The sequence below is a fragment of the Ranitomeya variabilis genome, chromosome 6 (genome assembly GCF_051348905.1).
Source record: "Ranitomeya variabilis isolate aRanVar5 chromosome 6, aRanVar5.hap1, whole genome shotgun sequence".
NCBI lineage: Eukaryota > Metazoa > Chordata > Amphibia > Anura > Dendrobatidae > Ranitomeya > Ranitomeya variabilis.
Window position 1 is genome coordinate 429454863 of NC_135237.1, and position 16628 is coordinate 429471490.

General features: G+C 43.8%; 1 protein-coding gene across 4 annotated transcripts in view; it reads right to left on the bottom strand.

Annotated features, from left to right (window-relative positions):
* The window catches only part of ZNF521 (zinc finger protein 521), a 498777-nt gene extending 482659 nt beyond the window's left edge, over positions 1-16118 (bottom strand). Inside the window, exons 1-2 of one of the 4 annotated variants that reach the window (XM_077270376.1) lie at positions 15916-16060; positions 15213-15253 (exon numbers count right to left, since the gene is read on the bottom strand). In XM_077270376.1, coding sequence (XP_077126491.1) covers positions 15213-15252 — 40 coding nt within the window. In that variant the 5' untranslated portion in view covers position 15253; positions 15916-16060. Of the gene's footprint in view, positions 1-15212; positions 15254-15915 lie in introns of all 4 variants that reach the window. The other 3 variants (XM_077270375.1, XM_077270378.1, XM_077270377.1) reach the window with 3 other exon arrangements.
* Between the last annotated feature and the right edge of the window lie 510 nt (positions 16119-16628).

Below are 16628 nucleotides of genomic sequence, written 5' to 3' on the forward strand. Positions count from 1 at the left end.
TTCTGCAGCATGTGCACACTAAATGTCAATTTCACATTGACTAACATTGCTTGTGCACTACACTGCGGATTTGATGCAATTCCGTAAGTCCAAAAATGCTGCGGATCCGCATCAAAATCTGCAACGTGTGCACATAGCCTAATATGATGTTCTTACATTATATTACTCTAATGCACCTAGGAGGGTTGTATTTAATATACACAAGTCCCCCAAAGTATTAGTGCACCAGTCTGCTCTTACGCCCTCAATGCTACTTACATTATAGTACAATGTAGACAGCTCATTCTTAGGCAAAGTGGTTTGCTTTAATTTAGTACCAGAATCTAAACTCCTAATTCCTCCAGATTTGACTGATTGTCTTTCAGAAAGTGTTAATTAAACTACGTAAAAAGGAATAGAAAAAAAGTAGGAAAAGTACAAATTCCTAAATTCGTTTAATTAGTAAATCACACTTTTTTCGTCTAGAGGTAATCACTGTAGTACATCTGACAGTAGTGAACTGCTTTTTACCCTGTATATCTGATCTAATACTTGAGATACCAGAGGGTTTGAGGTTAGAAGCCACTGACACTGCTGTCCCCTGTATATCTGACCTAACAGAGATAATAGGGGGTTGAGGTAAAAAGAGGCTGGTCACACTGCTGTCCACCAAGTAATTCTGATCGAATACTGGATGTGAAGGAAGTATATCATTGTACGGTAAACTATAATGTCAATAAAACTGGTTAATATGCATCCACATATTGCCTCCACACAAAGAATATAGCATTTGCATGCTGTGATGCAGGCCATAGGACCACAGGGGGAGTCTCATGGGATCATGTAGAGGAGGCAAAAATGGCAGCTTCTCAAAGCTAGCAGATGGTTGTAACTAGAAGCAGTATTTCTTATTTTCTGTATATAGAGAGGAAGGGAGGGGGTAGATACAGGGTATTTGAAATGCCGCAACTTGGCTCATTGTCCATTCACAGACAGCAACCATTGAATGGGCCTATCCGGGTCTTCCTGGAAATATGATCCTATAATTAGAACTATAAAAAGCTGGGTGACACATAGAAAAGTGTTCACATATTGGGGGCTGCCTAAGGGCTGATGCAATCCATGATTCATTTTTCCATCTCTCAAGAAAACAGGCGATAACTGTAGACTGGAACGCTTAAGTATTTCTCCCTTTTATTTTCAAGAAGTATCGTTTCTCCTTGCGGAGATCGGCATGCTTAGCATGTCAATCTCCGCAAGGAGAAACGATACTTCTTGGATATTGGTAGGACGCCTCTCACACAGCCAAACCAGATCTGCACTTTGCACTGACGAGGAGCAGTACCCCGAAACACAGTGTCTGCAAATCGAGATTCTGGTTTGGAACTTATCCTAAGTCATGTGACAAGGCTCGTTAAAGAGTCGACATTGACTTGTAGGATTGCTACCTTCCAGTAGGTGGCACTAGAGTTCTAGTTCTCTTCCACTCTGAAGAGACAATATGCATAATTCACTTCTATTTTATACAGGTCCTTCTCAAAAAATTAGCATATAGTGTTAAATTTCATTATTTACCATAATGTAATGATTACAATTAAACTTTCATATATTATAGATTCATTATCCACCAACTGAAATTTGTCAGGTCTTTTATTGTTTTAATACTGATGATTTTGGCCTACAGCTCCTGATAACCCAAAAAACCTGTCTCAATAAATTAGCATATTTCAACCGTCCAATCAAATAAAAGTGTTTTTTAATAACAAACAAAAAAACCATCAAATAATAATGTTCATTTATGCACTCAATACTTGGTCGGGAATCCTTTGGCAGAAATGACTGCTTCAATGCGGCGTGGCATGGAGGCAATCAGCCTGTGACACTGCTGAGATGTTATGGAGGCCCAGGATGCTTCAATAGCAGCTCATCCAGAGTGTTGGGTCTTGCGTCTCTCAACTTTCTCTTCACAATATCCCACAGATTCTCTATGGGGTTCAGGTCAGGAGAGTTGGCAGGCCAATTGAGCACAGTAATACCATGGTCAGTAAACCATTTACCAGTGGTTTTGGCACTGTGAGCAGGTGCCAGGAAGCATGAAGTGCTCCAAAATCTCCTGATAGCTAGCTGCATTGACCCTGCCCTTGATGAAACACAGTGGACCAACACCAGCAGCTGACATGGCACCCCACACTATCACTGACTGGGTACTTGACACTGGACTTCAGGCATTTTGGCATTTCCTTCTCCCCAGTCTTCCTCCAGACTCTGGCACCTTGATTTCCGAATGACATGCAAAATTTGCTTTCATCAGAAAAAAGTACTTGGGACCACTTAGCAACAGTCCAGTGCTGCTTCTCTGTAGCCCAGGTCAGGCGCTTCTGCCGCTGTTTATGGTTCAAAAGTGGCTTTACCTGGGGAATGCGGCACCTGTAGCCCATTTCCTGCACACGCCTGTGCACAGTGGCTCTGGATGTTTCCACACCAGACTCAGTCCACTGCTTCCTCAGGTTCCCCAAGGTCTGGAATCGGTCCTTCTCCACAATCTTCCTCAGGGTCCGGTCACCTCTTCTCGTTGTACAGCGTTTTCTGCCACATTGTTTCCTTCCAACAGACTTACCATTGAGGTGCCTTGATACAGCACTCTGGGAACAGCCTATTTGTTGAGAAATTTCTTTCTGGGTCTTACCCTCTTGCTTGAGGGTGTCAATGATGGCCTTCTTGACATCTGTCAGGTCGCTAGTCTTACCCATGATGGGGGTTTTGAGTAATGAACCAGGCAGGGAGTTTTTAAAAGCCTCAGGTATCTTTTGCATGTGTTTAGAGTTAATTAGTTGATTCAGAAGATTAGGGTAATAGGTCGTTTAGAGAACCTTTTCTTGATATGCTAATTTATTGAGACAGGTTTTTTGGGTTATCAGGAGTTGTAGGCCAAAATCATCAGTATTAAAACAATAAAAGACCTGACAAATTTCAGTTGGTGGATAATGAATCTATAATATATGAAAGTTTAATTGTAATCATTACATTATGGTAAATAATGAAATTTAACACTATATGCTAATTTTTTGAGAAGGACCTGTAACTTTTACAAATTTGTGTATTTTTGTATCTTTTTATATATTTATTATTAGCACTATTTTTATATTAAACTTTAAAATCTTTAATATGCTTGACCTTGTATACTCTAAAATAATCCAATAGCCTTTTAGAGAATGTGTGACCTTTTGATTGTTTGGCAGTAACATTTTGTGGACTCATCTCGTTTGTTTGATGAGTGGTGGCAGCGTTAAAGGGAATCTGTCACCTAATTTTGGGCCTATAAATCGTGGCCACTGCCATCAGGGACTTATCTACAGCATTATGTAATGCTGTAGATAAGTCCCCGCTGTAACAAGAAAGCTAAGGGTACCGTCACACTCAGCAACTTTCCAACGATCACGACCAGCGATACGACCTGGCCGTGATCGTTGGAAAGTCCTTGTGTGGTCGCTGGAGAGCTGTCACACAGACAGCTCTCCAGCGACCAACGATGCCGAAGTCCCCGGGTAACCAGGGTAAACATCGGGTTACTAAGCGCAGGGCCGCGCTTAGTAACCCGATGTTTACCCTGGTCACCATTGTAAATGTAAAAAAAAAAACATACTCACATTCCGGGGCCTGTCACGTCCCCGGGCGTCCGCATCCCTGCACTCCTCCTGCATCCTGTGTAAGCGCGGCCGTAAAGCAGAGCGGTGACGTCACCGCTGTGCTCTGATGTACGGCCGGCCGGCGCTGACACAGGATGCAGGAGGAGTGCAGGGAAGCGGACGCCCGGGGACGTGACAGGCACCGGAATGTAAGTATGTAGTGTTTTTTTTCTTTACATTTACAATGGTAACCAGGGTAAACATCGGGTTACTAAGCGCGGCCCTGCGCTTAGTAACCCGATATTTACCCTGGTTACCAGTGAAGACATCGCTGCATCGGCGTCACGCACGCCGATGCAGCGATGTCAGCGGATGATCCAGTGACGAAATAAAGTTTCAAACGATCTGCTACGACGTACGATTCTCAGCGGGGTCCCTGATCGCAGTAGCGTGTCAGACACAGCGAGATCGTAACTATATCGTTGGAACGTCACGGATCGTGCCGTCGTAGCGACCAAAGTGCCACTGTGAGACGGTACCCTAAGAAAAACAAGTTAGATTATACTCACCCTGGGGCGGTCCGGGTCCTATGGGCGTCACAGGTCCGGCGACTCCCATCTTCATACAATGTTGTCCTCTTCTTTGCTTCAGAGAGGCCCGACGCCTGCGCACTGCGGTACTTTGCTCTGCCCTCAACAGGGCAGATAAAGTACGCCTGCGCAGGAGCTGTGACAGGAAGCAAAGAAGAGGACGTCATCGTATGAAGATGGGAAGCGCCGGATCCAGACCTGCGACGCCCATCGGACCGGACCGCCCCTGGGTGAGTATAATCTAACTTTTTTCTCATCTTTCAGGTCACATCGGAGGCTTATCTACAGCATTACAAAATGCTGTAGATAAGCCCCTGATGGTGGTGGCCGAAGCTTATAGGGCCAAAATTAGGTGACAGATTCCCTTTAAGTAATCGGGGTTTGCTGAATGTATCGGGGTGTGATTTATGCTCACTTTTTAGCTTAAAACAGAGGTTGAGAGCTGGACTGAGTGAAAGGAAATAAATTAACCCGTACACTCCACGTCATGTGCCGGAACGTCTGTACTTGACACTGGTTTCTAAATATAGTTTTCCTTTGCAGGGAATATCTACATAACAGGAAATATTGGTCTACTATAAGGCTTAGTAGCAACAGTAAAAAATGCAAGATTTCATTTTCTTTTTTTAACGTAACTACTGTAGTAATATATAAAAATCTATACATATGCTTAAAGAACTCCAATTTAAAATATCTTCTGAGCCTTCCCATCCCCTTGAATCTGGCTCTGAGGACTGTGAATAGCAGTAAAGTGACTGCTATTCACAGGCGCTGGCTAGTGACATCAATGCTCATCAGCATTGCTGGCTCATGTTGCAGTCAGCAAGACCTAGTGGCTCTGATGAGCATTGTTGTCACTACCCAGCTCCTGTGAATAGCAGTCACTTTACTGCAATTCATAGTCACCGGAGCCAAATTCGAGAACATGGACTATTACGGTGATTGCTTGGAACATTTTGGGCAATAAATTGATCAACGAAGGGCTATTGTTTTTATTTCTGACATTGTGTGTCTTTCAGGTATTCTTTCGTGGACTACTTTGAATTTGTTGTATTTCTTCGGACCTGCATGGGATTTTTTTTCCTTCAATAACTTGGTGACTCTATAGGAGTCTTTAAAGAAATAGTGTTTTTTTCTGTATGTGTTTTTCTTTTGATTACTGGTTTATTAATGGGGATGTATAATAAACACCTGTCCATTACTAATCCCAGGGGTAGATAGCAGCTGTGATTTTTGACAAATCACAGCTGTCGGCAATTCGTCAATCCCAACTACCATTACCCCCATTGCCACCGCAACAGGGTAATTGGGAAGAGCCAGGCAAAGCGCCACAATCTCATGTGATGCACCAATTCTTTGGCAGCTGAAGGCTTGTGTTTTTAGGATGTGAATGGCTTAATAACCAGGGACCTTCCCAGCCTGATAATATAAGCCTGCAGCTGTCTGCTTTACTTTGGCTGGTTCTCAAAAATAGAGAAGACTCCACATCATTTTTTATACTTTATTTGATAGTTAATTAAAGGGAACCTGTCACCCCCAAAATCGAAGATGAGCTAAGCCCACCAGCATCAGGGGCTTATCTACAGCATTCTGGAATGCTGTAGATAAGCCCCCGATGTAGCCTGAAAAATGAGAAAAAGAGGTTATATTATACTCACCCAGGGGCGGTCCCGATGCCGTCCAGTCCGATGCCTCCCATCTTCTTACGATGACGTCCTCTTCTTGTCTTCACGCTGCGGCTCCGGCGCAGGCGTACTTTGTCTGCCCTGTTGAGGGCAGAGAAAAGTACTGCAGTGCGCAGGCGCCGGGAAAGGTCAGAGAGGCCCAGCACCTGCACACTGCAGTAACTGGCTCTGCCCTCAACAGGGCAGACAAAGTACGCCTGCGCCAGAGCCACAGCGTGAAGACAAGAAGAGGACATCATCCTATGAAGATGGGAGGCCCTGGACCGCACTGCGACGCCCATCAGATTGGACCGGACCGCCCACCCAGGTGAGTATAATCTAACCTTTTTCTCATCTTTCAGGATACATCGGGGCTTATCTACAGCATTACAGAATGCTGTAGATACGCCCGATGCTGGTGGGCTTAGCTCATCTTCAATTTTGGGGGTGACAGATTCCCTTCAAATAAGGCTAAACTCCCTCTAATGACACATGAAAGGGACTAAAGGGTGCTAGTTTATTATATGTAAGGGGCTTGTGACATTATATATCTACAGGATATCAATCTAATCTATTATATATATCTATTATCTTTCTATCTAGCAATAGCTGCATATAAGATTTCTTTATTAGTTTGTAAGCTAGCTTTAAATTACATAATTACCATATGTAAAAGATGATGTTAAAAACGCATTGCATGCGGAGTGCATACGCATGTCATACGGATGCTAGATGAGAAAAATCACATTGTACTCGAATGATACTTGTCCTAGTTTTCTGGATCTACATCGGACTGATTATTTTTTTATACAAAAGTGTGACCCCAGCCAAACAGAAATATCTGCAACAAATTTGCTGCATGGGAATATACAACTAAAATGTCACTTTTACTCTCATGGAGTGGTGCAGGTAGAATGCTGGGTGATACAACTTTTGAGACAACTGAACAATGTTTGAGATGCGCATTATTTCAAATAGTAAAAGATACATTGTTCACAAAGTGACACTTGCAAACTTGTTAGTGAAAAAGCATAACAATGTAAATGAGATCTTTGTCAATTTAATAAAGGGTTTAAGGTAATATATGGATTATATTTATACTTTATTGACAATAAATCCAACGTCAGTGACATAAAGAAGAACGTGTATTATATTATTTGCAAATTTAATTTAGTATAGTTTGCTATGCTTTAAGTTAAGAAAAATTCCTATTAAAAAAATGTCTCATTCATTGCTGGTTACCTGTCTGTTACATAGTTTGAGAAAGTAAAACATGTTGCGAACCTGAGTACACCTCACTGTATTACTAATTACGGGGCGCTCTTGGCCTAGAGTAAAGACAGCATTTTTTTTAAAACTAGAATTAAATTGTGCTTTGTGCAGAAGATTCAAATAGGGAAAGCATGGTAATTAGTGATGAGCGAATATACTCGTTACTCGAGATTTCCCGAGCATGCTCGGGTGTCCTCCAAGTATTTTTTAGTGCTCGGAGATTTTGTTTTCTTCGCCGCAACTGGATGATTTACAGCTACTAGCCAGCTTGATTACATGTGGGGATTCCCTAGCAACCAGTCAAACCCCAATTGTACTTAGCCTGGCTAATAGCTGTAAATAATTCAGCTGCGGCGATGAAAACTAAATCTCCGAGCACTAAAAAATACTCGGAGGTCACCTGAGAGTGCCCGGGAAATCTTGAGTAACGAGTATATTCGCTCATCACTATTGGTAATTAGTCTTACGTTACAACCATGCATAAAACTCCATGCACATACTAAATTTAGACAGGGAATCTAAAGTTGAAATTGCAAGTGCATTTGGTAAAACATGTTGACAATCTAATGGCATAAAAACTTTTGACACTGTTATATTGTGAAGAGCTAATGGCATATCACAGAAAAGTAAAAGGTAAGAGCCACAAGGTGGGATTTAAAATTCTTGTTTATTCTGAATCACAACTACATATTATTTATTAAGACATTCTTAAAAATATTTCCACAATATATTGGTTGCTTTTTAATACAGCTGTCAAAAAATGATCGTTTCTGCTCTATTCATTGACTTAAAGGTCTTCTTCACATATTAGTACAGCTGACCATGTACATTTTGATGCAATGCTTTTGATAGCAATACGCCTAGGAGAAATATTGGATATACATACATACATTTAAAAGTCTTATTTACTTAAAACCCCACTGACAATCTCAGTGATCTCAAGATCACCAGAATACAATGGAGGAGAGCCACTGTCCCTTTTCTGGTATGAGTCTGTAGAGATTTTCACGGATGTACCCTAACAGACAACATCCTCTAACATCCCAACAGCATTAAAGAAATGGATCGCGTAGTAAAGGTTACACTATGCCAACAAGAAATTAATATATTTGCAATTAATTTCTACAGTCTTAGCTGGTATAAATAACAAAACCTTTTTATTCATATGCTTCCTACTTACAAGGTTTGGAATACATTTGAATCAACTTCCATGCTTAAAATGCCTAGAAATTAAAAAAAAAAAAAAAAAAGAAGGTAAAACCTAAATTAGTCTACAAACAAGCAATGTGTACACTACATATCTTCAATCATAACAAAGAACTGCATAACTGCATTTGTTCGTGGGCAGCTCGACTGTTTCAGACATATAGACTCTGCAGATTGCCTCATTTTACAAACTAGGCATATTCCCAAAACTTGATTCTTCTTGACCACTTGCTTTCCAAACATCTGCAGTTCTTCAAGGAAATCAGATTTCAAAGTTCTTACAGTATCCCTTTTCACCCTTACATTTCACATACCAGATCAGACCATTTCCAAGTTGTAGCAATTATAACTCTACATTTTTCCATGGTCCATAATCCTTTTCACGGCCATGGCTACACGCAGAGTTTTGTTATACGGCAGTTGGCATAGCCATCGCTGTCTATATAGGTAGAATGTGCATGGTAATGCTACTTTCTTGAAATCTGTATGCAAATTTTGCAACACACAATATCAAGAGCGAAGCAGAAAGTAAAGAAAACATCTCAATAGTAATGAGGCTGTAACAAATCAAACATCTGTTACACATAGCCCCAGCTTTACATACTGTATGTATACTTCCATTGCATTGCTGCCAGCTTGAAAGGCTAGCTAGACAAGCAATATGCTTATAAATAGAAATCTTAAACAAATATTAACAAATGGTTTACTGTGCTACACCAGTATAATAAATCTTATGGGTAAAGACCTGCAGCAATAAAAATTGGTTTAGGCTAATCTTTCTCAGTATGTCCTCAGCTAGAACTATGGATTGAGACATTGCCAGTATAAATACCATTTCAAAAAGACTTTTACTGGTAATATGCTTATCTATGTGTGGGTCAATTGAGCTTCATTGCAGTTTACAGCATTCTAATGCTTCAGCAGAGCATCCGATCCCATGTGACATTAACAGCAATTGTTGACTTTCTATTACCCTGCAATATTAATGTAAAATATATTTGAATCAATATGAAATGTATATTCTAGAAGAGGGAAGGTGAAAAGCCTGTTACCTTCTGTAGCTACATCAACTCCCTAGGCAAGAGGAAAAGGAAATAAAAAAACACATGGCCATTTTTCTGATTTAATTGAAATAGGATTAGAAAGTTGCATTCTTCCCAGTGGACTGGTGGTGACCTTTGACAGCTCAACAGGAGCCAATAGGAAAAATCAAATACATTAAAAGGTAACAAAAAGTATTTTGCCAGGTATTCATATTTACTGCTAAGCCACGAGCACTGAAATCAAAAAGTCCTTCAGCTTGAAATAATTTAGACTTTTTATACATTACAAAAAAAAATGAAGTTCCAGCCCCCACAGTAACAAACACGTCAGACATCAAATCTGTATGGAAACAATTAGCGAGATACAGACGTCTAGAAATGCATTCTGGAACACTTCTTTTGGAGGCAAAGCAGAGAAAGCTAAATACTCCTAAAAGGGTAGAGGAGGAGGGACAAGAAACAAAGCAAACAAAAAAATGAAAAGGGAGATAATTACTGTAAGATATGTAAAATATGACTAGAGATGAGAAACCTTGTAACTAAAGGAGTTTAGGATTAATCACTGCAACAAAACCATATAGGCACTGAGCAAGAACCCTGATGAACTTACAATGTCCTATATTTTGCATAAAGCTCATTACGCATGTTCCATTGCATCCTCCTGCAATAAAATATTTATGTTAAGGAAGACAATTTCTTTATGAGAGTTCTAGCTTTTCCACAGAAGGACTTCTGATAGATCAGTACTTGCAACATGTTCTGACCACAAGACCATCATTAAACTCTAACTCTACTGGGAGCTATGTCAGGACGGACCAAAAGCTCAACTAATGGAAGACCACACCCAGTACAAGAATCCGGTTAATCAGAAAAAAAAAGAAAAACTCTGGGAAGCAAGAAGTTAAAAGAGCAACGCAATAATTAAAATATGTATTTTACAGAATATACATTTGCAGATTTCTGGTTTACAAACTGAAGAAATATAATACTTGTGAGCTTTAATAACTTGAGGTGACTATTTACACCAAAAAGTCCTCATACACTGTACACTTAAAAGATAAAAGGGCTGTTAAAAATAAAAAAAAAGCAAAATGAACTAAGTGATGTTAGGTGGTATTTACTATTATAGGTATTAAGGTCAACATGAAAAAAAGTCAAATGAGCACGTTCCAACCTTCCATAGACAAACCACTAGTCCCAACAATTAAAGCAACAACCCTAGCTGATACTGAGGATTCTGGGTACAATTCTATCCAATAAATGTACTTAACAATTAAACGTCTGCAAAAAATTTTTTACGACATTGACCTCCAATGCTTGCTACAGGCAAGCAAAAGCTGAAAAATGTTACATGCACTGTGCAATATTTTCACCTGTTTTTTGTTGCTCAGAATATATCAACACGATTTCACACAACTATTTACGTGATCAAATTAGCAATGACGTACGACAGAAAATATATACCGGTAAACATATATATATATATACAGTATATATATATATATATATATATATATATATCATAAATGCAGGATGTATGCATAAATATTTCATCTGTATTGATTGCATCTGAAGGTTCAGATTTTTGAGGAGACGTAAAAGCAGTAAAGTGAATGAAACCTAAAAAAGACAAAAATAAGTTTTGGTTGTATTTGTGGACACAATGCCATGACAGTAGAAGCTACGGGTGCTCTGAGAGAGAAATATGTAGGTCAATTGTAATAAATCTCAACCTCTGTTTCCAGTACAACTGGGATAATGGAGATCCTGTGATAAGCAGCTTTGAGGAGCAAAAGTCCTGAACAATATAATAACTAAATCACTTTTGCTTAAAAAAATAAAAAGCCAAAAGTAAAAACATTTTGTTTCTCCTCTTCATTAGTATTGCTTTTATTTAATTGTCCCAACACAATGATTTCAAAGAAAATATAATTCATAATGATTCATATTACGTACATTTTCCACACACTGTAAAAAAATAAAACCGAAGAAAACCTAAAAGCACAAAATACATGTTTCAAGCCAATCTAAGTGAGAGGAAAGATAAGGGGAAGGAGTTTGGCATATACTTCCTATATTTTTTTCCTAGCCATCACCGCTACAGACCTATCCTATAGGTTCACTTTAAAAGGATCCTCAGAGCATGTAGGTATTTGATGGCATTGATTACTTGTCACAGACGTACAGGCCCAGGAACACACACACTACACAGACGTAGCTGTAGTAAATCTTATTATAAATAGGTTTAACCATTGCAGCCATGGAAGATAACTCTGGAAATATTCCCTTTTCCTTCTGTTAGTAAACAGCATAACCAGTTCTACACCTACAGCTAGTATTAAAGTTTTATCGAATAAAGCATGTGAAGTCCTATGGCACGACAGTTTAATGTTAAAATCCAGAGATTTACAATTATAACGTATCAGCTTCTGAGAAAGTAGTATATTCCAAGAAACCGCCACTAATTCCTACCTACAACGTAACGTAAATTGCACCTTGATCAAACTAAATTTTCGTAGCGAATCGTTTCCTCTAAAATATCCCATCCACTGACTGAACATCTACGACTAACACGTCCAATTGTGATTAGTGAAAGGGTAGGGGGGTCCATAGAGCTGTCGGGACAACACCTTCCGACAAAAATGCTTTAGGGGGTCAGAGTCCCCAGGAATATACCCATACATATTTTGTGTCATCGCATGTGTCTTATTTCCCAAACTCGAACCATACAGCTATATACCTTTATAGAGTTATACAGTACAAAAATTATCAGGGCAAAATAAGAGTATATTTTTAACATATTGCAGAAAACGTTAACAAAAAAAAACCCAGATGTTAAAAAAGCAATTAAAACCGCGCTGCTTAGGTTGTAAGAAAAGAAATAACTAGTTACATTCCTCCAATTACAATCTGAAAGCATAGTGGAGAAAAGGTAGAAGATACGATAGTGCCCAAACACATTCTTGAAAAATGAAATAAGACAAAAAAGGCGGCATATGAATAAATTTAAAAATTCCCTAAACCCCCACCTACAAAAAAAGAAGTCACTATATAGAATAGAGACTGGGCCAGGACAAGCCCGAGCTAAATGCATCATGCAGACTTTTTACCTAGTCATCATAGGATAATACAGAGCGGCGAGGGTTAACCAGTGCTGGAATCCTATACTGGAGAGCAGCCTCCAACATTCCAGTGGGCCCAGTAACCACAACAAGCCAGCCTTTGTCCTCGCTCCCCTCACACAGCAGCAGGAGCAGCAGCCTGGACATTTACCCCAGGTAATGGTACCACTATGGAGCTGCTGGCACCTGAACTAATGGGGGCGCAGTACAACTGAGTTTGGATGAACCTTTCCATGCTGTTCATGGTTTGAAAAATATTTAGAATTGAGAGTCCTCAGCGGTTGATACCTTTTAATGGCTAACTGAAAATCGTTCATGGTTTGAATCCTTTTAAGGTAGAGAAAAACGTCACCAATGTGCACAGTGGTCCTGCGTTATCTCACAAGCATTACTACATGTCGTACAGCGGATTTACTCACAACGCAAATGAAAACACAAACACTTTTTCTTGTTGTCATTATTCGCTTTTCTAACATAAAACTCCAGTATGACTGTATATAAAGTGTCCACCCTGGGGCCATGACACCTTACACTGCCCCCCAAGTGAGGAAACTGCTGCACAAAACTGACTGCTCACCCTGTAGAATGTGACTGGACAAGAAGCGCTGCCCCAGTCTGCAGAGCCCTCTCTACTGTGCTGCCCCAGTCTTCAGAGCCGCTGTCTCCCCTCAGTCTGCAAACCCCTTCTCCCCGTGTTGCCTCCAGTCTGCAGAGCCCCTCTCCGTGTGCTGCCCCAGACTGCAGAGCCCTCTCTCCCTGTGCTGCCCCCAGTCTGCAGAGCCCTCTTTCCCTGTGCTGCCCCCAGTTTGCAGAGCCCCTCTCCCCTGTGCTGCCCCCAGTCTGCAGAGCCCCTCTCCACTGTGTTGCCCAGTCTGCAGAGCCCCTCTCCCCTGTGTTGCCCCCAGTCTGCAGAGCCCCTCTCCGTGTGCTGCCCCAGTCTGCAAAGCCCTCACTCCCTGTGCTGCCCCCAGTCTGCAGAGCCCCTCTCCCTGTGCTGCCCCCAGTCTGCAGAGCCCTCTCCCGTGCTGCCCCCAGTCTGCAGAGCCCTCTCCCCTGTGCTGCCCCCAGTCTGCAGAGCCCTCTCTCCCTGTGCTGCCCCCAGTCTGCAGAGCCCCTCTCCCTGTGCTGCCCCCAGTCTGCAGAGCAATTCTCCCCTGTGCTGCCCCCAGTCTGCAGAGCCCCTCTCCACTGTGCTGCACAGTCTGCAGAGCCCCTCTCTGTGTGCTGCCCCAGTCTGCAGAGCCCTCTTTCCCTGTGCTGCCCCCAGTCTGCAGAGCCCCTCTCACTGTGCTGCCCCCAGTCTGCAGAGCCCTCTCTCCCCTGTGCTGCCCCCAGTCTGCAGAGCCCTCTCTCCCTGTGCTGCCCCCAGTCTGCAGAGCCCCTCTCCCTGTGCTGCCCCCAGTCTGCAAAGCCCTTCTCCCCTGTGCTGCCCCCAGTCTGCAGAGCCCCTCTCCCCTGTGCTGCCCAGTCTGCAGAGCCCCTCTCCTGTGCTGCCCTGTCTGCAGAGCCCCTCTCTCCTGTGCTGCCCCGTCTGCAGAGCCCCTCTCTCCTGTGCTGCCCCCAGTCTGCAGAGCCCCTCTCCCCCGTGCTGCCATCAGCCTGCAGTGCCCCTCTCCTCTGTGCTGCCCCCAGTCTGCAGAGCCCCTCTCCCCTTTGCTGCCCCCAGTCTGCAGAGCTGCTGTGCTGCCCCGCTCTACAGCGCCGTGCTCTCCCTTACTCTGCCCTCCCATAGTGTAGTGCCGCTCTCCCCTCCCATAGTACAGCGCCGCGCTCTTCCCTGATTTGCCCTCGCATAATACAGCGCCGCTCTCTCTTGCTCTGCCCTCCCATTGTACTGCGCCGCCGCGCTCCCATTGTGGTACCTCTCCACACTACTACTGCCACTCACATTGTGCTCTCACTAGTAGTTGCGCTGCTGCCTCACTCCCTGTCCCGTGCTCCCCCTCACTTATAGCAGCGCCGCTGCCTCACTCCCGTGCTCCCCCTCACTAGTAGCAGCGCCGCTACCTCACTCCCGTGCTCCCCCTCACTAGTAGCAGCGCCGCTACCTCACTCCCGTGTTCCCCCTCACTAGTAGCAGCGCCGCTGCCTCACTCCCGTGTTCCCCCTCACTAGTAGCAGCGCCGCTGCCTCACTCCCGTGTTCCCCCTCACTAGTAGCAGCGCCGCTGCCTCACTCCCGTGTTCCCCCTCACTAGTAGCAGCGCCGCTGCCTCACTCCCGTGTCCCCCCTCACTAGTAGCAGCGCCGCTGCCTCACTCCCGATTCCCCCCTCACTTGTAGTTGCGCCGCCGCCGCTAGTTCCCACACATTTCCCGCCGCAGCCCCGGCAGTCACGTGAGCAGCGCCTGACTCCGCACATTCCAGCACACTTCTCCTCCGCGGTCGATAAAGTTTCCAGTAATAACACTGCCCCGTTATCCGCTCGCACTGGCGGCAGCGCCCCGACATTGACCGAGGCTCCGCGCTCCTCAGAGGAGGCTGGGAAACATGGCAGCTAGTTACAGTGTGACACAAAGTTTAGCACAGGGTAACTACAAGCCGGTCCGTGGTGCACAGGCAGCGGCGGCGTTCCGGTACTTCATGGGGACGTTGTCCTCTCCCTGCCCCGCGAGCCTGTGTGGACGAATAGGGCGGGTTAGAGCACAAGTGACGCCGCCGGCCGGGCTTCTCCACGGGCACAGCACAAGGAGCGGCGCTTTGTCTCTTACCTTTCAGTGATCTTGGCTTCGCTTGCTTGCGGCGAGACATCCTAAAAGCAAACAGCTGAAGTTGTTCAATGTCAGCCCGTTACACAACTACAAGGCAACACAACAACACGGAGGGTGCTCCCTACAGCCAGGACGGTGCTCGTCCTCCCTCTCCTCCAGCCTCCCTGTCCTCTCTGTGCCCTATGCACCGGCCGGCAAAACTTCAAGAATAGAAAAAAAAAGCCAAAGATTTCTAAATGTCTAGTTTTATTGAGTGGTGAAAAGGGGAGCAATGAATTCTAGGACCGTCCGAGGGGGAGAGGTGAAAAACAGTGCAAAAGTCAGCAACAGCAAAAAGGACCGAAAACAAGGAAAAATAAAAGGCGACTAAAGTGTTTCCTGCCCTCCCTGCAGCGGCACCACAAGTGCGGGATCGCCGCTTATTTCTGACGATTATTCCTAATATTATTAGTTGCTTCTGGTGTCATGGGGGAGGGGGGCTTGTTTTGGGGGTTGTTGTATATATATATATATATATATATTGGGGGGTGGAGGGTTAGGGATCTCTTCTCGTAGGATGCCTGGGATCTCGGTATAAGGAGCTGGATGAGCTCCTTGTCTCTGGGAAGAAAAAAGTCTACGCCTGGCTCGAGGAGAGGAGAGCAGAGAGAAGGAGATGTGTGCTGCTGCTGCTGCTGCTGCGTGCTCCCTCCTCATCACAAACCTGCAAGGTCTTGGACTGCGCTGTCGCTCCGGTAGTCCACATAATAATGGAAAATAGAAGCAAGGCCCCTAAAGCCATCAGGATGGCTCCAGAGGGGGCCCCTAACCCGCAGGGACTCGCTCTGTACGTAATCACTGAGGAAATCATTGTCAGCCTGCCTGCACTCACACACAGACAGAGGGGCATGATTAAAAGCCGAGGGGGACTCAGCCAAGACGTGGACTGGACGCCAAGCAGCTACTCAGACCTGGATCAGGAGCCTCTGCAGGAGGAGCAGGGAATAGGATGGAGGCAGAGAGACCATAATAGCAGCAGCAGCACACACACACACTACTGATGTCACACACACACTGACACACACACACAAGGCACAACACCCCCTCCCTCCTCACTGCCTGCTGCTGCTACACATGGACTCTTCCCTCAGTCTCTGCCCTCACTGTGGAGGAGAAGCAGAAAGGTCCCTCTTCTGGCTGAAGCCATGTACAGAGCCACAGCTCTGACTTCTCTTATTGTCTCCTCTTTTATGCCCAGTCCCCCAGTACCTTCTCTTATACATTGTTTCAATAACTGAAGGAAAGAAAGCAAAATATTATTATGTTGTACTGTATTGTTTTCACTTTCTTATCATGTTAAATATGAGAAGAAAAGGCATCCCCCCCAGACATTGCAATCATAGTAGTTCAATTCTTTTGTATCTAGCTACAGAGCTT